Here is a 24,202-nt window from a genome sequence, read left to right as displayed (position 1 = left end):
ATTTTAGACTTTTATTTTTTCCTGAGATAGGAGTTAAGTGCTATGTCTTATGGAATGTTGTGTTTTCATTTTTATCTAGGTCAGAATACTTTCTATTTTTAAACACTTTCCCAACTTTTTTTTTTTTTTTGCCAGTCCTGGGGCTTGAACTCAGGGCTTGGGCACTGTCCTTGGACACTTTTTGCTCAAGGCTAGCACTCTGCCACTTGAGCCACACTGCTACCTCTGGCTTTTTCTGGGTATGTGATATTGAGGAATCAAACCCAGAGCTTTGTGCATGCGAGGTGAGCACTCTACCCAAGGGTAAATTCCCAGCCCTTTTCCAACACTTTTAAGAGAAAATAATATAGTTTATTATTTTTATTATTATAAAGATAGAGTATTCTTTTTTAATTTTTTTGAGTCATAAGTTATTTCATTGAAGGTATTTGGGAATTTGGACAAATATCTTTGTCTTCTCAGTTTCTGTGTTAATTCCCAGAATATATTTCTTTTAAATCTGTTAAGCATTGTTTTATAGCTTTAGCTATGATTGTCTTAGTAAATTTCATATGCCCTTGAAAATCTTTTTATTCTTTTATAAGCAGGAATTTATTGTGTTCACCTTATATATCATTAATATATCCTAATGACTGTGATAGTGCCTTGTGATTAATAGCGCTTTAATACATTTTTTGTTGACTATGTGTATATATGTATAAATAGAATATTTAGTGCAGAAGAGTTGAACTCAGTGCCGTGGATATAGATCACATTTGTACTAAGCAGAGATTTTATGAGACAAGCTAAGATTTTATTGAGAGACTTGTAAAACTAGAAATTGTGAGTAGACGTTTTATGCCTAAACAGAATTGTTTCTCCAGGTACCGAGAGAAAAAACTTGTTTGAGATCAGAAGGATGAAAATATAAGCAGTCAAAAATGAACTATTACCTAGTTGCTTCACAATCACCTAGAGCCTCCCTCTTTCCTATTGAGAATGTTCAAGGGTAGAGCCAAAAAGTATCTATCTTATCCAAGTAACACTCCAAAATTATTTCCCTACTCCAATTCATATTTGGAAAATACTAATTTAAAAGTGGACTATTTGTCTAGTGGAATGAAATGCAAGATTTAAACCATATAATGAGTAATATGTTTTTATATCTATAACTAAATTTACATATTTAGTACTACTGTATAGTACTACTATATTAATATGATTGAACTAATTATTGTCGACATACGTGTATCCCATTGAATTTGAATTTAAAAAATCATCTCTCAAAAAAAAAGAATCGTCTCTCAAAAGTAGCTTAGAAAGCTGTTAGCTTGCCAAACTATGTATATATTTTTAAAATAAAATCTTAAACCACTTAAATTCTTCCTTGATGAAAAGTGTTATAAACTCCATATAAACCATGAAACTATTTTTTTCTTTTTGAATCCTTATTAAGCTTACATACCTCACCCCAAGGCTTTGAAAGTTACTAAGGAAGGTTGGAATGAGTTTTAAATGAAATGAGGTCTTTTCAGTCAGAATCTAGAACAAATTATTAGAACAGCAAGAAACTTAGCATATTACCATACAGTAGATGTTCAGTAAATTTTTTGAGGAGTATTTAAAAAAAAACATTTTTTGCATGTTGTGGCATTGGAAAATTAGCACAATAGGTGAAGAGTTCTGCTCAGTTTTATCATCTCCCTGGCCTTAAAAACATAACAGGTTTTTTTTTAAGTTTTATTTCAAGCAAATAGGTAGCAGGTAATTTTTTTTTTTTTTTTTTGCCAGTCTTGGGGACTAGGACTGAGTTCAGGGCCTGAGCACTGTCCTTGAGCTTTCCGCCAGGCTAATGCTCTACCATTTGAGCTTCAGTACCGAGAAATTTATAAAACATAAAGCAGTTTCACTCTTCTCACTATTTTTTTTTGTCAGTAGTGGGACTTGAACCCTGGACCTGGGTATTGTCCCTGAGCTCTTCAACTCAAGGCTACCACCCTACCCCTTGACCCACAGGGCCACTTTGGGTTTTCTCATGGACTTTAGTGTTGGGGCTGGCTTTGAACCACAATCCTCAGATCTCAACCTCCTGAGTAGCTAGGGTTACAGGCGTGAGCCAGCACAACTGGCTCACTATTTTTTTTTCTTGAGGAAAGAATGTAATTGATTTAATAGAAATATAATCACATATAACATGTAAAGCTTGTTTTTAAGTACACAGATTACAAAAACTTCTAGGTTTTAATTTCTAACCAGTAAATGTCAATAGGTGAGACCCACAAGTGCAAATGTTCTTTGAAGTCTTCAATAGTTTTAAGATTTTTAATGGTTCTGAAACCCAGACTTCTAGAATTGTTACTCTCTTAAATCTATTTTTATCCATGTTTCTGATAGTAGTGCTAAACTTGATACTTTTTTTCTTCTTTGTACCAGTCTCTTGGATTTGTCTGTCAGGACTGGCTTCAAACCACACTTAACCACAATCCTCAGATTTCTGCCTCTTAAGTAGCTAGCATTATAGATATTAGCCTATGCTATACATAATGTTCAATCCACTCATGCCCTTAGACTTGTCCTTTGTTGTTTTGGGAGACGTATCTTAGAAATAATTCTGCATTTGCAGATGAAGTTTGGATTTTGTACATTTGGAGGGCTTTGGTGGTAGTCGATTGGTCTGTTAAATAACACTTGTTAGGCATTTGCTGACATCATTTTCTACTCTGTTTTATCATCCTCATTATGTGATGTTTCAGTAGTTGTTTATTCCTTGTTACTGAGTTTCTTTCTTACCTTTGCATGTTACACTTTTCCTAGAAAGAATAAAATTAGTTTTTGAAGATTTGTAGATGACTTTCTAAGGTCTGTATCAAAAGATAGTATTATTGTTTTTAAAAAGTATAGCAATTAGGGGCGGGAGTTGGGCCTAGTGTTAGAGTGGTCGACATACATGTATCCCATTGAATTTGAATTTAAAAAGTCATCTCTCTCAAAAAAAGAAAAAAAAGGAATCGTCTCTCAAAAGTAGCTTAGAAAGCTGTTAGCTTGCCAAACTATGTATATATTTTTAAAATAAAATCTTAAACCACTTAAATTCTTCCTTGATGAAAAGTGTTATAAACTCCATAGAGTGCTTGCTTAGCATGCACAAAGACCCAGGTTCGGTTCTTCAGAACCTCATACATAGAAAAAAGCCAAAAGTGGTGCTGAGGCCAAGTGGTAGAGCTCTAGCCTTGAGAAAGTCCAAGGACAGTGTTCAGGCCCTGAGCTCAAGCCCAGGACTGGCAAAAAAAAAAAAAAAAAAAAAAAAAGTATAGCAATTGAAGATTCTCTAAGACTGCTGCATATTAAATCTATTTTAAGGAAACATAGCACACACACAAAAAACACATTACTACCCCCTTGAAAGTTTGCATATCACATTATGATAATTTATATTATTTTTTGTTTTAGGTTGTGGGCTTGAACTCACTGGGAACTGTCCTTGAGCAATTTTGCTCAAGGCTAGAGCTCTACCAGTTTGAGCCACAGGTCCTCTTCCATTTTTTTTTGAATGGTTGATTGGAGATAATAGTTTCTTGGGAACTTTTCTGCTTGGGCAGGCTTCATACCACAATTCTCAGATCTCAGCCTCCTGAGTAGCTAGGACTATAGGCATGAACTACTGGTGCCCAACAATTTATATCTTGTTTTCAAGCAATTGGTAGATACCATGTGGTTTTAAATGTATGCATTTTTAATAAAAATGGAATAAACCATTTTCATACTGTAAAAATTTACCCAATTTTAAAAATATTACAGTGATCATAAAAATAATTTATGATTATACATTGCTTATTATCTCTAAAATGTAGATAATAGTAAGTCCTAGAATTATTGTAAGGCTTTTATTAGAAATATCTATCCCTTTGTATTATTTAAAACAGTGACTTCCAACATGGGATATGTGGCCCCAAGGAGTGCTCAAGACAGTGAGTTGGGGTAGACATAATATTCAAATTTGCATCTGCATACTTTAATTAAAATTAAGGCAGAAATTAAACTTTACTAATATTTAATATCTGCTTAAGATAGATCATGACAGTTATTTGTCTTGTTAATGGATGGAAAGTTTCCTGTGCAAAAGGTGAAAGTTTCAAATTTAGAGATGACAACTTGTTGAATTTTTTTAAAACCTACTCTTATGTCAGAAACCATTAAAGGAAAGAGGAGGCTTTACATTTATGTCTTTTACACAATGAAAAGTATTCTTTGATACCATACCAAAACTCATAAGCAGTGTTTGGTGCAGAGAAGAATATGAAATATATTGGTTTCTGCCCAGACTCCCTTGTGTTAAACTTAAGATGCATCTTATATTCTTATTGGGCTTTCATTTATGTAAATACATAAACTTCTGCTCATGCTGGCCAGAACTATGCAAAGTATTCCTTGCCTACAAGATGAGTTGTCAAAATGAATATAGTAGCAAGTTTCCTTAGTCTCCTTCCTTAGAAGAAGCAGACATAGGGCCGGGAGTTCGGCCTACTGGTTAAAGTGCTTGCCTAGCATGCATGAAGACCTGGGTTCAATTCCTTGGTACCACATACATAGAAAAAAGCCGGAAGTGGTGCTGAGGCTCAAGTGGTAGAGCTCTAGCCTTGAGAAAGTCCAAGGACAGTGCTCAGGCCCTGAGCTCAAGCCCAGGACTGGCACCAAAAAAAAAAAAAAAAAAAGAAGAAGAAGAAGCAGCAGACATAAAAATGCATGTTTGGCTCACCTGCCGGTAGCAATGGCTACAGAGATATTTCTGTCATATTATTTTGCTACTAAAAATAGTGCCAACTCTAAAATCTGCCTTATCTACAGATTAAGAACCTTAAAACAAAATGTTCTAGCTTGGCTTAAAATGCAAATAAAAAGAAAGTATTAGTTCTTTTGTAACTTTTACTGACATCAAGGGAATAGAAATTTTCTAGCTGAATCTCAACAACAAAATGAATGCCTTACTTGAGTGAAAAAAAAACCTAAAATATACATTTTGCATTTTGATTTAAATAATTTTGTGGTATACCTCTTTTATGCTAAGTATTCAAACCAGGTATGAAAATGTACATATTTAGCTGGGTTTGGTGGTACATTTGTCTACAAACCTAGCTATTCATGAAGTAGAGATCAGGAAGATTATTACTCAAAGATAGCTATGGGAAAAAGTTTGTGAGACACATCCTCCCCCCCCCCTCCAACTCACCAAATCAGGCAAGTATGATGGTGCATACCTGTAATCTTGCTAACTGAGGAGGCATACCTAAGAGTAGGATTTTAGTCTCTGGCTAACCCAGTCAGCCGGGCTGGAGGTGTAACTCAAATGGTAGAAAGCCCTGCGTCCAGGCCCTAAACTGCAAAAATAAATAAAAGTAAACTTTAGAACTTAACCTTCCAGGAAATGGAACTGTGGCTCAAGTGTTACAGTCCTAACCTTGAGAAAAAACTAAGGGACAGCCCTGTGTTCAGTCTCACTATGGGCACACATGCACGCTTGTGCACGTGTATATATGCACACACATACACAAATTCATCAGAATTCAGCCTTCAAATTACTAACCCAAGATTTTTAAGATTGTTAAACCTATTTCATATAGTTCCATTTTATCAGTAAAAGGTTATCTCATTATGAAATCTTTACCTTCCATTTGAGGTATATGATTTATTATATGCAGTTGTGTAGATGTAATAAATAGAATTATACCTATCATAATGTAGTTTTACTTTTTTTCCTTGATACTAGCATGCAACAAAAAGCTGGAAACAGTTTAAATCTCTTATGGGAATGTACACTTCAAATTTTCCACAAACCTTGTGTCCACATATTCAATGTAATGCCAGCCAAATCTGAGCATGACCTAGGTAGGTGTTGACCACATTGTCTAAAAATATTGTTTAAGAAAGTACAGTGTTCCAAAAAATAGTTTGAAATTTCTTTTTAAAGTTTCTCCTGTTAACACCTGACCTGCTCAGCTATTTTGACTACATGAGCATAATTAGCATTTTCAGTTACAAACATTTAATGGTTATGGTTCTTTCAAGAATCATATAGAACCTCAATTTTAACTCCTTTTAAAATTTTTTTCTCATTAGGTCGTAGATATAGTTTGAACCAAGATCCAACATGAATTCAAGGTTAAATAAATATACTTCAACATTTAATGATATACATAATTAAAGTATAACATCATTTGAATTATGAAATGCTATTAGTTTAAATATGTTATTCATCTGCTTTTTTTAATAATCTCCACTGATTGATACCAAGAGAGAAAAATATAAATGAGAACCCAGAAAAACTTAGTTTATATATTTGATAATGTGATTGATTTCTGTTCTCATCTGATAAAAAGACTAGTGGACGGGTGAATGTGTTACTTAATGGGAGGAATAACCTATTTCTTTTCTATTGGTAAGAAATATTCTTTGTGGTTAAACACAAAGCCTCAAGCTGTACACTTTCTGGTTAGAAGGGAAGAGAGTCTGGATGCTGTCCTACTTCAAATGGCAAGCGATGTCTACATTCGCTACTCTGGAAACTCACCAGCTGTACTTCCATATTGACACTTTACCCTGATCACACCTTCCCATTTGTTTTTGGCTACATCTATTGTGATAAGAACAACAAGAAAATATTTATGTCTTAGGATCACTTGATGCATTTTCTAAGACCAATAACCACACAATTTATTTATTCTATAAGCAATTTATACATTTATAACTCAAAAACCTAGTATTATTTCCAGTTATAATCAAGTATAATAGAGATTAGCCAAATGATCTTTTAAAGCCTATTCCTGCAGGCAAATCTGTGAAAATGATAAATTATTATATCTTATATAATTGTTTTGCTGTTTTTTTGCTGAAAACAATAAAAATCATTGGAGTTACTCAAGAGCTATAAATGTTTAAATTAGAGACCACAAAAAAGTGACTGCTGCTTAATGTGCTGAATCCCCCAAAATGTGGTTAACGCCCACTCAGGGCATGTTTAGACTTGGTTGGTAATTATAATTGAGCTGTAAAATATTTTGACAGTTTCCAACTGTTGTGTACTTGTTAGTCATTTGGTGGCAAATGCAATTTGGTGAAGGTTTTTGGTTGGGGCATATTTAATTAAGACTCTTTCAATCAAGTAGTACTTCACAGTAACCATTAATACTAAGTTTTGGGCCTATCAACTACTTTTATATTTTACCCAAGGCAGGGGAAAATGTTTATATTTAAATGCATTGAAGTCTAAATGAAGTTTGCCATGGCTTTTGCTTCCATTTTTTTCATTACAAGCTTTTACGTGTAGTAAAGCACAACCACTCAACGCTTAAATTTGTAGCCTTGCATTGTGTTTGACTTTCCCAGTAAATAAAGTAAATAGCAAAGAATTCAAAGTTGCATATATGATAATTACAGGACTAAATAAGGGTTGAGATAAAATTTGACATGTTTTTAATCTACTTTTTACAACAGTAAGCTAATTTGGGCAACATGGTAATTCCTAGAAAGTGTCATACCTTTTAAGTCAAGATAGTTTGTCTGTGTAGATAGAAGCATATAGCTGAAACAGTTTTAAACTCCTTTGTTAAACACACAGCTGTTAGGCAAATGATAATTTGTGTAACTGTAGAGGCAAGTAGTGGAAAAAGCTAATCCTAGCAAGGTATCTAAGGACAAAGCAGTGAAAACCTGAAAGTGGAGTCACTTGCAAAGGTTATCATTTGAAGGGTGTGTTCTCAGTAGAAATCTTCATTTTTTTTCTTTCTACCTTGATAATGTGAATTTTGACCATAAAACATCAATATATATAAGGATTCTTAGGAAGGAAAATAGGAATTGTGAGAAATTGGTTCACTAGTTATTCAATCTTTCTAACTTTTTATAAAGAAAAAATGTCAAATGTTACACTACAGTAACATAACTGTATCAATGTAGGCTTTGTTTTTAAATGTATTATCTCCCCAAAGGATCAATGTTTAGAGATTCATTAGATGAGTTATATTTATTTGCTGTTAAAATTTATATATGTATGAACTAAAGGACTGGTACCAGGGAAACAATGGAAATAAACTTGTAGTAATTACTTTGAGAGCTGAGATAATTAAAAAAATTAATTATCGCTTGGGAGGATGAGACAAGAGGATTGTAACCTCAAGGATTATTATATAGCAAAAGATGTCTCAAAAAAGAAAACAAAATAAAATGTAAGTTGGTTCCATGACTATATGCATAAAAGAGTTATAAACCCTCTTTTTGCTGTATTGAGACCTTACTTTATATACAAATTGTGATTGCATATTTTTTTAATGAATTTTAGGGCAACAGTGGCTCATGTCTGTAATCCTACCTACTAAGAAGGCTGAGATATGAGTTTCATGGTTTGAAGCCAGTTCGGGCAGGAAACTCTATGAGATTCTTATCTCCAGTAAACTACTAAAAAAAAAAGTCAGAAGTTATGCTGTGTGTCCACTGGTAGAGTACTAGTCTTGAGCAGAAGAAGCTCAGGGACAGCGCCTACACCTTGAGTTCACACTCCAGAACTGGGAAAATAATAAAATAAAATGAATTTTTAACTTAGAAGTTATATTTTAAATATAACCCCAAGAGAATAGTAGTTTTATAATAAAATTGTTATGTAACACTGAACGTCTACCACTCCATTTACTAATTTCTATATATTAGTATTATAGATGATGCATCTAAATGCATTTCATATTTAGAACAGTTATTCAAGAAATAATGTTGGTACTAATAACTTGGAACTGTAATTTACACATTCAACAAAGTGTATATTCTACATAGATGTAGGCATTAAAGCATTGCATAAAAAGTGGAATGATTTTTTTTTTTGGTTGGTTGGTTGTGGGGCTTGAACTCTGGGCCTGGCCGCTGCCCCTGAACTCTTCAGCGCAAGGCTAGTGCCCTACCACTTGAGCCACAGCACCTTTTCCAGTGAAATGATTTTTAAATTTAAATTTTATTATAAAGGTAATATACAGAAGGGTTACAGTTACATAAATCAAATGAGTACATTTTTTTTTGAACAGTGTTACCCACTCCCCCATTTTCTTCCACTTTTCCTCTCCCAACCTTCCTTCCCCTCCCCAAGTTGTAAAGTTCATTTCCAACATAGTGTCTCCTGAGTACCAGTGCTTAGCTGGTTCACTCTTTTTTTCATATATTTTTTATTGTAATTAATAGAAGGGTTACATTATATTCGCCAGATAGAAGGTGCATTATTTCACATACATTGATACCCTTTCTCATGTCTTGGTCCCCATTTCCCTCCCTCCCCACCCACCCCTCATTTTGTTTTCCCCCTTCCCTATCCAATTTCAAATAACCAAATACAAATATATCTAATATATCAGATAACAAAGTGAGATACTGTAACAATATGAGATAACCAAGGGACAGCAAAAGAGATGAGAGACAACATAGTACATTAAGGACAACAATCACTCATTACTGTTCCTGTGATTCCCCTTCTTCTCTCCAAATCAGATAAACTTGTATACAAGACAAAGGGTACAGAAATCAAACAGTAGCGAAAGAGAATAAACCAAAAATGAAATACTTTTTTAAACTTTCTAATCCAAAAGAAACAAGATGCCACTGAAGAAAAGATTACAAATTAAACTAGGTAAAAATTAAAATGACTAGAAGTAAAAGAAAAATAGTAAGGAAGGTATATTTCTAAAAAATAAATAGTAGCTATTGTTCACATGAATGGAATGAAGTTCCAAGTTTTTTTTTCTCATCATCATTTCTTAATCATTTTATTTAATGATTCCTTAATTGTATATTAATGAAAAATATTAAATGAAACCCATATCTCACCTTCTGCCTCTCATGGGACAGTTTATATATAGGTAAGTTGCACTAAATTTACAGGAGAACTGAATTTATGTTGATTTGATTATAATAAAAATCACAAAAAGAAACTACAGTATTTAATATACATAATGTTTAAGTTAATACCTCTTTTAATTCATAGTACATACCTGCAACCTAGCACTCTAGAGGCCAGGGCAGGATTAAAGTTCAAGGCCAGCCTGAACCACATACTAGGAGGGAGGTTAGGGAGGATTTACTTGCAGCTCTTTCTTGTATTTCCTGTATTTGCTGGCTTATATGAAGTAAAAGTAGAATGACTGAAAAGCGGCTAGTATCTTTTCTGACAAAATTACCAAATAATAAAAATAGAATTGAAATTTGCCTAGTGGGTTGACTTACCTTCCATCTGCAAATGTTTAAGTTCCTCTCCTTACCTTTCTCTCCTTCCTCTCTCTCCTCTCCTACCTTTCTTTCTCACCTCTTTCCCCCTCCTCTTCCCTCTCCCCCTCTTCTCTACTCTTCTTTTCCTCTTTTCCCTCTCCTTTTCCTTTCCCCTTGTCTTCCTTGTCTCCCTCTGACAGTACTAGAGGGATTGAACTCTGGGCACTGCTCTGTACCATCCAAGTCATAACCTTGACCTTTTGCTCTTAGTTTGTTTTTCAGATAGGATCCCCTACTTACTAGGGCCAACATTCGACCAAAAACTTCTTAACTCTTGTCTGTGAACTTGCCATGATTATAGGCATGTGCCACCATGCCCAACTTGTTTCTTAGAGTATTACTAATTTTTACCCACTCAAACCTCAATCCTGCTTTTGCTTCCCTAGCTGTGTTTAATTAAAGGTGTGTGTCACCATACCTGGTCCTTAAAATCATTCTACTGAGTACCAACTTCCTAAGAGTGACCTATATGTAATTAGTAATGAAATAATTGATTTGTAGTAATTCCAAAAATTTTCCACATACTCCTTTAGAAATTCACTCAAAGATACACAGACTTCCATCTACTTGTCAAATAGGAAGATATACTAAAGAATGACTTTCACAGGTTAAATTTTTATAGCTGTTCATTGCATATTATTAACAGTATGCGATTGTTTTGAGTTACATCTGTATTGGTGAGATTAATACATAGCTTTTGCTTATAGGTAATATTAAGTATGCTTAAATGTGTGGGTAAAGACACCCATGGTTTTAGTTGGTATAGTGAATAAAATTTTATGTCAGGTATATGATTTTATCCTATTTTCAAGGTAATCAAATAGCCTGTCACTACTTCATAAGTAATAGAAGACTTTGGACTTCTAGATCAGAGAAAAATGACTTTATTAGTCACTGCCACAACCCAGAAACCTGCACACCAGAATATTTATGCTATTTCTCTTTGCTACCAAGTCCCATAAGGGTGACACAAAGAATTGGATCGATGCTTTGCAAAACATGGATTTCCCTCATGGAAAAAAAAATGTATTTGGTTACTTCACTATCTTTTTTAAACAAATACACAAACATATAAAAATACTTATACATATTTATGGGATACTATGGAATGTTTTGGTCACCCTTTTTTTTAGTGGGGGGGGGTCATGGGGCTTGAACTCTGTGCCTGGGCATTTGTCCCTGAGCTCTTCAGCTCAAGGCCTCTGCCCTACCCCTGGGCCTGGGCATTGTCTCTGAGCTTTTAAGCTCAAGGCTACAGCCCTATCCTGGAGTCAAGCCCCACTTCCTGTTTTCTATAGGTTAATTGGAGATAGGAGTCTCGGGTCCTTTTGTGCCTGGGCTGGCTTTGAGCCGTGATCCTCAGATCTCAGCCCCCTGAGTAGCCAGGATTACAGATGTGAGCCACTGCGTCCAGCTAGTCTACCATTTTATAGCAGTCATTCTACCAGCTTTTTCTCAGAGAGAAATGTGACCTCATCCTACACTATTTTTTTTTCTGTAACAAGTGGCCAGAGAGTAGCAAAGACTATTCTTGGATGACCTAGCAAGATATATAGGACCCTGTCTCTCACACTTCGATTTCTAGTATATTTTGTTCAGTTCCTTTTTAGCAATGCTTGTGCTCCTTTTTGATTACTTCCTGTGTTTTTTTCATTGACTCTGAACTTTTACTACTATCTCTATAAAAGTTGTCCTCTTTGATTTTTGCCTACAGTGTTAAATGTTACAGAAATAATTACTGTCAAGTATAGGTCTAAATAAAGCATCTTTTCTTTAGGTGTTTGAAGATTCACTGTGCTGCGCAGGTTGGTCTCAAAATCTGATTTCAAAGTAACTGTGTTCCATTGACTCATAAGCAGAATGATGCCCCTTCCATGTAAAGGATTTAGGTGTACTGATGTGCAATGACAAATAAAAAATTTTGGATATTTAGGTAAAACAAATCTCGAATTGCATTTTCCTCTCCTCCATTTTGTTCAATCAGGGCATGAGTAAAGTGAAAATAAAATTTGTCTCTGTAGAGCCTTCCCAAGTGCTAGAACTATGGACATGAAGTACCACTCCTGGCTTCAGTAGGGCATTTATATAACGCAAATACTCTGATGTAAAATAGACTTTTGCATATCTTGTTTTATAAACAGGTAATGAATCATACACTATTCCTTTGCAATTGTATTTCTAGCAAAATTATTACAGAATACTTAATTTCACTAGTGACTACAAAAAAATGTTGTGGATGTTAATATATCCTGCAGAAAACCTTTGCATTCATTCCTGTGTCCATCCTGTTATCTCTACAACCTCTCATCTTTTTATAACATAGCAAGGATATTCTTGATTGCTTTATTTTGTAGTCTAGAATTCAAACTTGAGCTACTGGTCTTTTCTCGTTTTGCAATATGCTCTGGTTTGTTGATAAACTCTTTTAAAAATATGGCTGTTTTCTGGCATATGTTTTGCATTGTGTACAGCAGTATTTACCACCTTTTGGATCTGAAGACCATGTTATACTCTTAAAAGATTTTAGGGAGACAAGAGAATTCTGGTAAAATGTCAAGATAGAAGGCAATAGGAAGGGCTGTGTAATCAATCACTGAGTCGCTGAGAGTCTTGCATCTCCCAAAATGCCGGATTACCTGGGTGCCAACCAGAAGAAAACCAAGGATGACAAGAAGGACAACAAGCCCATCCAAGCCCTGAATGAGGGAGATATTGGCTTATTTAAAACTTATGGGCAGATCAAGCAAATTGAGGATGACATCCAACAACCCTTTAAGAAAATTAATAAGCTTACTGGTATTAAAGAGTCTGACACAGGCCTGGCACCACCAGCACTCTGGCATTTGGCTGCTGATAAGTAAACTCTACAGAGTGAACAACGTTTCCAGATAATCAGTGCTGATTCAAAGGACCCAAAATACATTATCAATGTGAAGCAGTTTGTGGTGGATCTCAGTGACGAAGTGGCACCTACTGACATTGACAAAGAGATGAGAGTTGATATGGACAGAAATAAGTATCAAATTCATATTCTACTGCCTCCTAAGATTGACCCAACAGTGACCATGATGCAGGTGGAGGAAAAATTTGATGTCACATACAATGATGTTGATGGCTGTAAGGAGCAGATTGAGAAATTTCGTGAAGTAGTTGAGACCTTACTGCTTCATCCAGAGAGGTTTGTTAACCTTGGTCTTGAGGCTCCAAAGGGTGTGCTGCTTTTCAGACCCCGGGCACAGCCAAGACACGTGTGCCAGGCAGTGGCTAATAGGACTGACGCTTGCTTCATTGGAGTGATTGGATCCGAACTTGTATAGAAATATGTTAGTGAAGGGACTCAAATGGTTCGTGAGCTCTTTGAAATGGCCACAACAAGGAAAGCCTGTCTTGTCTTCTTTGATGAAATTGATGCCATTGGAGGAGCTCGATTTGATGATGATGCTGGAGGAGACAATGAAGCACAGAGGACAAAGTTGGAGCTGATCAATCAGCTGGGTGGTTTTGATCGAGGCAACATTAAAGTGCTGATGGCCAGTAACAGACCTGATGCTTTGGACCTGATGAGGCCGGGAGACTGGATAGAAAGATTGAATTTAGCCTACCTGATTTAACAGTGTCAGACATATCTTTGATTCATGCTCATTCAGTGAGTGTTGAGAGAGATATCAGATTTGAACTGTTAGCTCGACTGTGAGATTAGAAGTGTCTGCACAGAAGCTGGCATATTTGCAATCCACGTACAACAACAAAAATTGCAACTGAGGATTTCTTGGAAGCTGTAAATAAAGTCATTAAGTCCTATGCAAAACTCAGTGCTATTCCACACTACGTGATATACAACTCAGCCTTTTAGGTTTGCAAATGAAAACATTTCCTTTAGTTGTAATTGTAAGCTGGTATAAATTTGGTATTAACCACCTTGCAACAAAATGATTTCAAAATTGTAAAAAGAAGAAAAGAAAGCAATAGGAAGCCATCTTTCTCTCTTGCCAGCAATTGCATTGGCAGAATGTATCTGATGTAACCATCTTGGAACCCTGCAGTTTATTGAATCCTCTTGGAGAATAAATGGATAATTATTGGTTACGTTTGGTCAGTTTCAGCTCTTTAACTTGCCTATTATCTACCCTTTACCCCCATGACAGACAGTGATACACATGTTCTTGAGGGGGCTTCTTTATAGCCCATGGAAGCCAGGCCAGAAAATAAGCTCTTTATCCCTGTTCAGGGATCCCTGATTAATACTGCCTGTCACACAGATGTTGTACACTTGGAGGTTGTAGTTATTGTTGCATCTCATGACAGTTGTTGCATGCCTCTTCCCACATTCAGCTAAAGCAGCTTCCAGGAAATTCAGAGTCAACACCTCCTCCCCCTACCTCTACACACACACACTCTTCATTCATCCTTTTGTCACTGATGGTATTACATATGAAGGGAGAAATAGAAAGATACTATACAAGTTCAGAGAAGACAGATATAGAAAATAATGGAGAAGACTTTATACTTCTGGCTGACTCTTAGAACAGATATTACCAATAATTTTAAAAATAAAAATAATACATGGGAGAAAGATAGAATCTAGTTTCCACAAGATAAAAATCTGGCTTTCAGAATTATATTACTAGATTCTAATATCCAGATTTCAGGAAAAAAAATCACAAAGCATGCAAAGAAACGGGAAAGGATGACCTCCATTCAAAAAAATAATAAAGGGGAATGATCCTTAACACAATCATCTTAAATGCACACAGACCAAAAAGCAATGCAGAGAATCAAGAAAATTATGCATCAACCAAATGGAAATACCAATAAAGAATAGAAGATCTCAAAGACTCAAAAAAATTCTGGAAATGAAAAAATTTGAAATGAAAAATGTATAGGAGCAATTCAAAGGCAAATTTGAGCAAGTAGAAGGGAAAAAATGAGCAAACTTGAACATAGAGCAATATAAATTATTGAATCTTAGGGACAGAAAGAAGGAAATGGAAGGGCCTGAAGTATAGCTCAGTGTTTGCTTAATGTGCTTTCTTAGTGTGCTGGAGGATCTAGGTTCAATTTCCAGTGTGGGGAGAACTGAAAGAAAAGGTTACAAAAGAGTATTTGAAGAAATAATGTTTGAAAACGTTTCCCAGGTTTGATTATAGAGACATGAATGTAAATGTTTACTATCAAGGTTAAAATCAAGAGTCACATTCAGATCCATTATAATCAAAATTTAAAAGAAGAAACTTTTTTTTTTTTTTGCCAGTCCTGGGCCTTAAGCTCAGGGTCTGAGCACTGTCCTTGGGCTTTCTCAAAGTCCAGAGCTCCACCACTTGAGCCACAGCACCACTTCTGGCTTTTTTCTATGTATTTGATACTGAAGAATCGAACCAGAGTCTGTGTGCATGCTAGGTAAGCACTCTACCACTAGGCCAAACTCCCAACCCCAAGAAGAAACAAGAAAGTGATTCAGCATATAGAAGGGATCTTCATATCAGTAGACTTCTCATCAGAAACTTTAGACCCGAAGAAGTATTAGGATGCTATAGTTAAAAGTGAAGAGTCCTGTCATTGGTTGGCCTAGTGGCAAAGTGCTTGCCTAACTTGCACAAAGACCCAGGGTCAATTCCTCAGTATCATATACATAGAAAAAAGCCAGAAGTGGTGCTGTGGCTCAAGTGGTAGAGAGCTAGCCTTGAGAGAGCCCAAGGACAGTGTTCAAGCCCTGAGTTCAAGCCCCAGGACTGGCAAAAAAAAAAAAAGTGAAAAGTTCTATATCCAGCAAAGCTGTCCCTCAAATGTAAGGGATTTTGTTACCACTAACCCTGCCAGGAAAAGTGTATAAAGAAAATCCTGAAGACTGAAATAAAAGGATACTAGATGTATGAAGTAATAAAGATCACATGTACGGTAGATACATAGGCAATTTTGTAAGCTATTTTAATTGTGTTTTTGTTTTCTATATACATTTAAGGATAAATGCATTAATTTGAGAGATTATAACATATTCTTTTAGATTAATGAATTCAAGATTTAACTTGAGAAGGTTGGCATGTTGATTCACAACTGTAATATTAGAATTAAGGAGGCTGAGGCAGGAAAATTACACATTTTAGAATAGCTGGAACTACACAGAAATACCCTCACTCAAAATACTTTTGTTTTTTACTTGAGAAATTAGTGCAAATTACTTTATTCTTTGGTTATACAGTTTTTAAACATGTTATTTTATTAAATCCAACTGTTAATGGAGCTGCTAAGGAGAGCTCCTTTTGCTTTGGGTCACAGCCACTTCCAGAATGAAAGAGAAGAAACATGAATGAGATCACTTCAAGACCACTTGGAAAAGAATTAGGAGCTTAATGTCAGGAACAAATTTTATAGCTGGTAGGATGTTAATAAAAATATTTCTTATGGGAAGAAAAAAATGAAAAGAAAGAAGCAATACTATTCTTATGATTTGCTTATTAATTTACTAAGACCATGTTTCCCTAAAAATACCCAACCATTGAAGTATAAAAATGAATACATCATATCTTCTCTATAATTTGGCCTTCTTATTGATTTATTAGTACTAGTATTAAAACAAGAATTGTAAAAATAAAGAGAATAATCTCAAATCAACAACCTAACTTTGTAATTTGAAAAACTAGGAAAAGAACAATTCCAGCCTTAGAAGAAGAGAAAAAATAAACATTAAAGCAAAGATTGAGAACATTAACAAATAGAGAAAATTAACAAAACCAGAAATTGATTCTCTGAAAAGATCAACAAAAATCTAGCTAAATATACTAAGGAAAAAGAAGATACAGATTTCTAAACTCAGAATTGAAAGTAGACACATTACCTATTTATAGAAACAGGATTATAAAGGAAACCAGGAGCAACTGTAGGAAAAAAAATGAATTGGAAACTAGGTGCCAGTGGTTCACATCTGTTAATCCTAGCTACTTAAGAGGCTGAGATATGGACATCATACTTCACAGGCCAGCCTGGGAAGGAAAGTCCATGAGACTTTTATTGCCAACAACTATTCAATGCTGGAAGTGGCTGTGGCTCAATTGATAGCTTACTGTTGAGCAAAAGAAGCTCAAGGACAGTGCCCAGTCCTGAGTTCAAACTCCACAACCCACAAATACATAAAATAGAATTGGATAACCTTAACGTAAAACAGACACACTTCTAGAAACAAAACCTATCAAGACTAACCCATGTAGAAACAAATATAAATATACCTATAACTAATGAGTGTAGCAATAATAGTAGTAAATCAACATGTCAGGCATAATGGTTGACACCTTTAATCTCAGCACTCAGAGCAGGAGGAACAAGAGTTCAAGGCAGGTGTGGCAATATTATAAGGTGACCTTGTCCCCTCACCAAACCAAAAGAAAACAAAAGACTGCCTTGAACTTAGTGGCTTCAACTGCATTTCTACCAAAATTTAAAGATGCTGTATCAATTCACCTCCAACTTTTTCTAAAAGAAAAAAATTGAAAAGTGAACATTTCTAAATTTTGTGAGGTCATTGTTAACTCTTGATAGCAAGAAAGTAAAACTGTAGATTAACATCGCTTCTGAACACTGGTATAAGAATTCATAATGAATGATACTAGCAAACCAAATGCAGCAATATTTTAAACATGTCTATGACAAAGTGGAATTTTGCCCAGAATACAGATATCAGTCATTTATCAGACTAACAGTTGTAATTATCTCAATGCAAAAAAATATCTGACAAAATCATATCCCCCCCCCCCCGCCCAGTCCTGGGGCTTGAATTTTGGGACTGAGTTGTGTCCCCTAAGCTTCTTTTGTTCAAGGTTAGCCTTTTACCACTTGAGCCACAGAAATGCGTTCATTTTTTTTCTGAGTAGTTCATTGGAGATACCAGTGTCATGGATTTTTCTGCCAGGGCTGGCTTTGAAGTACAATCCTCATATCTCAGCCTCCTGAGTAACCAGGATTATAGGGGTGAGCCACCAGCACCGTTTACATACCTCTTTCTTAATAAAAAAAAATTCAACAAAGAAAGGATTAAAAATATCTAAAGATTGTGATGACTATATATAAAAGATTCCATAGAACATTTATGTGAACTAATCTGAATGATATTTACAATAGTCGAAATAGAATTGAGTAATTTAAAACATTAATTCATTTGAATTACAAACAATTCTGCCATATATTAACATAACTACTTGCATGAATTCAACTATATTTTCCAAGGAAAACAATTTAATGAGAAATGTGACTTTTTTATTTACCAGTGTCTAATGTCTGGTTTAGAACAGTTTTGTACATTGTAATGTGTAATTTGGGTTGCAGTTTATGAAGAAAAGTTGACCTGTTCAGATAAATACTTTAAAAAATAAGGTTAAATTTTTAGATAGGACCTAGGAATTGAGGCTGGGGACTTGTACATGCTTAACATGTGCTCTAATCCTTCAATAAAAAGGATTTTAATAGACCTTTTGAATATTTAAATATTGTTTTCTTTTATAATACTAAACTCATGATTGTTGCAACATGGAATCTGAAATCATACATTAGTCCGTTTATTTCTATTGTATATGGGTCTATTTTTTGCCCTTTCTAGTCTACATAGTTATGAGAGAGAGAGAAAGGGGTTGGGAGGAGGGAGGGGGGGAGGAAGGGAGGGCGGGAGGGAGGGAGAGGTGGTCCTGAGGATTGAACTCAGTGCCTAAGTTACACTTATGGCTTTGTTCTCTACCACTTGAGCCCACAGTTCCCCTTCTGGATTTTATGATGGTTAGTTGGAGATAAGACTTCTGCCCAAACTGGCTTTGAGATATAGATACAGATAGAGATATGATCACGCACCTGGTATATGCTATGCTATGCTTTTTTTCTTTTAGAATTTTCACTATATACGCTCTGTGTGTGTGTGATATTTCAATATCTGAATTATCTACAAATTTATAGCCATGCTATTCTTGGCCATTTCACATTTGAAAAACTGAAACAGTGCTGCTATGAACATTGCTGTACTTGTAGTCTATTCTGTAGAAGCATATGTTTCTATAGGATATAAACCTAGGAATTGTTGGGTTATGGGATAGGCATGTCTTCAGATTTAAATTTAGCATAATAGACATTATCAGAGGGGTTTTTATCTACCCTGTATGAAAGCTCCTTTTGAGAATGATAGAACAGGTGACATTAATTAAAATGACTTGTATGCTTACAACTGACACATTGACTTGAAATCCCTTTGTATAATTACTTTTTTAAAGTAAAAATACAATAAAAGCTTCCTTTGCCCTACATTCTTGCTAACATTTAGTAATTTTGTTTCATTGAAATATTTTACTTTAATTAAAAGATTTTAAATTATCATACTTTCTAAAGTATCTATTAGTACCTTATACTTTTCTGCATATTAACATGATTTTTATTTCACATAGTTGGATTCCATTGTAAAGTCAATTAATCTGAAAGTGACATTCAATCTTATTATTATTTATTATTGTATCAGTTGACCTTACTTTCCTGATCAACTCATGAGATTTTTCTATTTATTTTCTGGCTGCAGACCCTTTTCTGCTGACAATTGAACCCAAAGCATTACACATTTTAGGCAAAAGCTCTTCCATTAAGCCACATTCCCAAGTTGTTGTTTTTCTTTTCCCTCCCTGAGACAAGGTCTTGTGCACTATTCTACAACTCACGATCCTCCTATCTCATCCTCTGGAGTAGTGGGACATTGTAGCACACAATGAACGTGGCACAAAAGGGACCTAAGATATTCTAAGTGGGAGTGATGATCTGTGTGACCAAAGAGATGGGAGTGAGTCATCCTAGAGGATAAACACATTGAAAAGGATTTGGGATTCAATGTCAGAAATACATCACCATCATTTTGTGTTTTCATGAGATCCAAAAAGATGTTAGTTGTATTTAAGAAGACCTATGCTGTGATTAATGGGTTAGATAAGGGACAATTTTGAAGAAGGAAGACCTCTTATGATTTTGTAGAAGCCTTTTGAAAAATCAAATCCAGTCATATTGCCCATGAAATAACTAAGTGATAATAGGTGAAGGAAAAATTCAAAGGTGATTCTGAGATTAAAAGTCTAAGCAAGCTGGACATGGTGTAATACTAGCTAAGGTCTGAGGATCAAGGCTCAAAGCCAGCCCAGGCACAAAAGGACCTGAGACTCTTATCTCCAATTAACCTCTAGAAAACAAGAAATGGGGCTTGGCTCAAGGGTAGGGCAGTAGCCTTGAGCTGAAGGGCTCAGGAACAATGCCCAGGTCCAGGGGTATGGTGGTAGCCTTGAGCTAAAGAGCTCAGGGACAAATGCCCAGGCCGAGTTCAAGCCCCATGACCTACCAAAAAAAAAAATCTAAGCAATAGCATTTGCAAACAATGAAAAGGAGATTGTAAGGAAAGATTATTGTTTCAAATTTTATATGGCAAAAAGGACAGCCCACTGGAACTGTCATAGTTTAAACTCTTAAGTGTATATTTGGAAATCCAAGAGTGAATCAGTACAAAATATGGAGAGAACAAACTATTCAGCACAATGCTGTTCAAATATTAAGGTAGAAACTGTAGGCAGGATGGTATAGCAGATTTGCTGTCTGCTGTACATATTACTCATACTTGGAATCAATGTCTTAACAATATAATTTTTTTCCAGTCCTGGGCTTGAGCTCACAGCCTGAGCATTGTCCTTGGACTTTCTCAAGGCTAGAGCTCTACCACTTGAGCCTCAGCACCACTTCCACCTTTTTTTTCTATGTATATGGTCCCAAGGAATTGAACCTAGGTCTTCGTGCATGCTAGGCAAGCACTCTACCACTAGGCCAAACTCCCGGTATATGCTGGTTTTTGTGATGGATGGATAGAGATAGATAGATAGATAGATAGATAGATAGATAGATAGATAGATAGATAGATAGATAGAAATAGTGAGAAAAATTATTTTGCCCAGTTCAGCAATCCTCTTATGAATAGGATAAGTCTCTACCCACATGTTAAATGAGATGGGCCATAGATTGATAGTTAAAAGAACTATTAAAATAAATTTGCTATTTGAAGAACTCTATTTTTACTTGCTTCTCAATATTAAGTAAGAATTTATCCGAATTTGTTCATTCTTATCATCTGTGAACTTTTTTCATTTACTTTTAAGAGGTGATCAATTTAAAAAAACAGCAGTTTATAGTGTCTGGGGTCTGGCTTAAGAGACAGAGCAACTACCTAGAAAATACAAGATATTGACCCTGAGTTCAAAGCCCACTACTGAATTAAGAAAAAGTTATGGAAATAGCACTTTGCTAGATTCCTGGTTGTTTTTTCTAATTGTAAATCTTGCAGTTTATAAAAATGGTAAATTACATGTTTGCTGATATGTAGTCTTCACACAGAAGCAACAGATTTATGTCATAATTATATAGGGTTGATTTGTTTGGCACTAACATGCTTTTGTCAAATGGGGGCATCATTGGACTTTCTTAAGCAGTATGGTAGAAATGGCATGCTTGTTAAACTTAAATATTAGTGGTAAATAATTAGTCTCCTTTGACCTTACTTTGGAGGGTTTCTGTTTTATATCTAAGTATCACTACTATGCCAGCACTTTTTATTAATAGCAAGATTGTAGTTCAGAAATATTTAGTACACTTCTTTATTAGCCCTGATATTTCTGACGGTATCACAAGTTGTAGTTGTTCAGTGAAAGAAAATGACATGATTTTAAAAATAATAAAAGCCTACCGTTCAAATCTTATAGTATATTCTTATTTTTATTACCACCATTGTAGGGTTTTTTTTGGTTGTTGTTGTTTTGTTTTTGGCCAGTCCTGAGGCTTGAACTCAGGGCCTGAACACTAGTCTTGGGCTTTTCTCAAGGCTAGTGCTCTAGTAGTTGGGCCACAGCACCATTTCTGACTTTTCTATGTATGTGGTACCAAGGAATTGAATCCAGGTCTTCGTGCATGCTAGACACTCTACAACTAGGCCAAACTCCTGGCCCCACAAGAATAAATATATGCTTAAGATTTTAAACACATACCACTTACTCACCCCATACTTAAAAAATAACCCCCAATTAAAATTGGAAAATATTTTGAGCATATGGGAGATATGTACTGTTGTATGCTGTTGCTTCCAACACCTAACTGTTGCTAATAACTTTAAATTCATACGGGAAAGGTATTTGAATGTAATCATGATTATGATATGTATTTAATATGGTTACTATATTTTGAAAACTTATTCTTTTGATTTCTCACCCACTAATAGTTGGTGCTACAGTTAAACTTAAAATAAATAATTTTTAATATTGTCCAAAAGGAAAAAAATTTTGTTCCTTCACATTTGAGAAAAAAATATTAGGGTGTGAGAGTTACACAGATATTCAGCCTTAAGTATTTAAATACTTTCAACATTATGTTTCTATCAACAAAGCTCTTGGCTTGTTCCTACGTATACACTTTACCTCTCACATATCTATATCCTTGTCAGGCAAATGCCATGGGCTAAAACTGAAGATAATAACTTAAGATTTATGTCTCCCTTCAGAGGTTACAGTTGTCATGAACTGACAGTTTTGAAGGACCTAAACTGACATCAAAGGGTTCAAATGATCTAGTTAGGTCAATTAACGTTAATGTTCTTCTTCCATTAAATTCTTTTAATGTTTTCTTCTTTTCTCTTATTCTAGCCAAGCCCTATACCAAGTCCTATTTTGGGGCGAAAGCCAAATGCTAGTCAGTCATTGCTTGTGTGGTGCAAAGAAGTCACAAAAAATTACCGGGGAGTGAAAATCACCAATTTTACTACATCATGGAGAAATGGTTTATCTTTTTGTGCAATATTGCACCATTTTAGACCAGACTTAATGTAAGTGGAACTATGTTCCATTCCCTATTAATAGTTTATAAATAATAAACATTTTTTAAAAATCATAAAATAATTTCTTAGCATGTGTAAGTAGAAAAATGTGCTATTCCCTATTGATAGTTTATAAATAAGACATTTTAAAAATTTAACAAAATAAGTGCTTAGCACATATCCTTAAATACTTGATTTTATATTTCTTGTTTAGTAAACTACATCTCTTGCTTCATTAACAGAACTGTATAGCAGAAAGTTTTTCCTTCTTGGTACTTTTATCCTTTTGAAAAAAAATTATTTTTCTCCTTAGTATTATACTGATTTAAAATGGTTAAAATAATGGTGTTAGTGCACAAATGAGATGAGACAAAAAGCCTATAGATCTTTGCACATTGAGAGTGAAGGCTTACCTTATGATAAAAGTGGTTATCAAGGCACTCTGGTCCTCTCTCTTAACTTCTTTTCTGGATAGAAAGCTTTTATTTATTTATTTGTTTATTTATTTTCAGTACTGTTGGCTTGATTGATTGAATTACCATGAAACTGCTGGTTTTTCTTCAGTATTATTGAATGTCATGTTTTTAAATTCAATTTTAATTGAATTTTTAAATGAAATTGATTTTTAAATTTACTATATGTATCCATTGTCCCATTTTTATCCTTTAGTGACTACAAGTCTCTGAATCCTCAAGACATTAAAGAAAACAACAAAAAGGTAAGAATTATAAAAAAACAAAATATGTAGTTTTGAGGGAAAAACTGGGTGAAAGCCAGGAAGGGGTAACATTGTCCAAAATGAAATGTATTCTTTACCTGACTTAAGTAACTGTAGACCCTTTGTATATCACCTTTATAATAACCATTTAAAAATAAATTAAAGAAAATAGATAGTTTTAAGGGGACTCAAGAAAGTGTTCTGCTCCTGCAGTTGAAATAGGATACATGATAGTCTCTGGTTTGTCAGATTTTGGAGATCACAACTGTCCATCTGGCATCAGATTGTGTATGGCTTTCATTAACTAGTAAATATTTTTGAAAGCATATTGCTTTTATTCTATAATTTTAACTTTGAAAAAG

The 24,202-nt window shown here is 34.8% G+C and overlaps 1 protein-coding gene and 1 pseudogene across 1 annotated transcript in view; both read left to right on the top strand.

Moving 5' to 3' along the window:
* Ehbp1 (EH domain binding protein 1) overlaps positions 1-24,202 on the top strand; it is a 283,776-nt gene that overhangs the window by 160,274 nt on the left and 99,300 nt on the right. The window contains exons 12-13 of the mRNA XM_090336837.1: positions 22,953-23,131; positions 23,792-23,840. Of these exons, the coding sequence (XP_090192963.1) occupies positions 22,953-23,131; positions 23,792-23,840 (228 nt within the window). The remainder of the gene's footprint in view (positions 1-22,952; positions 23,132-23,791; positions 23,841-24,202) is intronic.
* Positions 12,799-14,148, top strand: LOC150060687 (26S proteasome regulatory subunit 7 pseudogene; annotated as a pseudogene).

Source organism: Megascapheus bottae, chromosome 7, assembly GCF_031878675.1.
Source record: "Megascapheus bottae isolate mThoBot1 chromosome 7, mThoBot2.hap1, whole genome shotgun sequence".
NCBI classification, from domain to species: Eukaryota; Metazoa; Chordata; class Mammalia; order Rodentia; family Geomyidae; genus Megascapheus; species Megascapheus bottae.
Note: the sequence above shows the minus strand (reverse complement) of the source record. Positions and strands in the feature narration are given on the sequence as shown.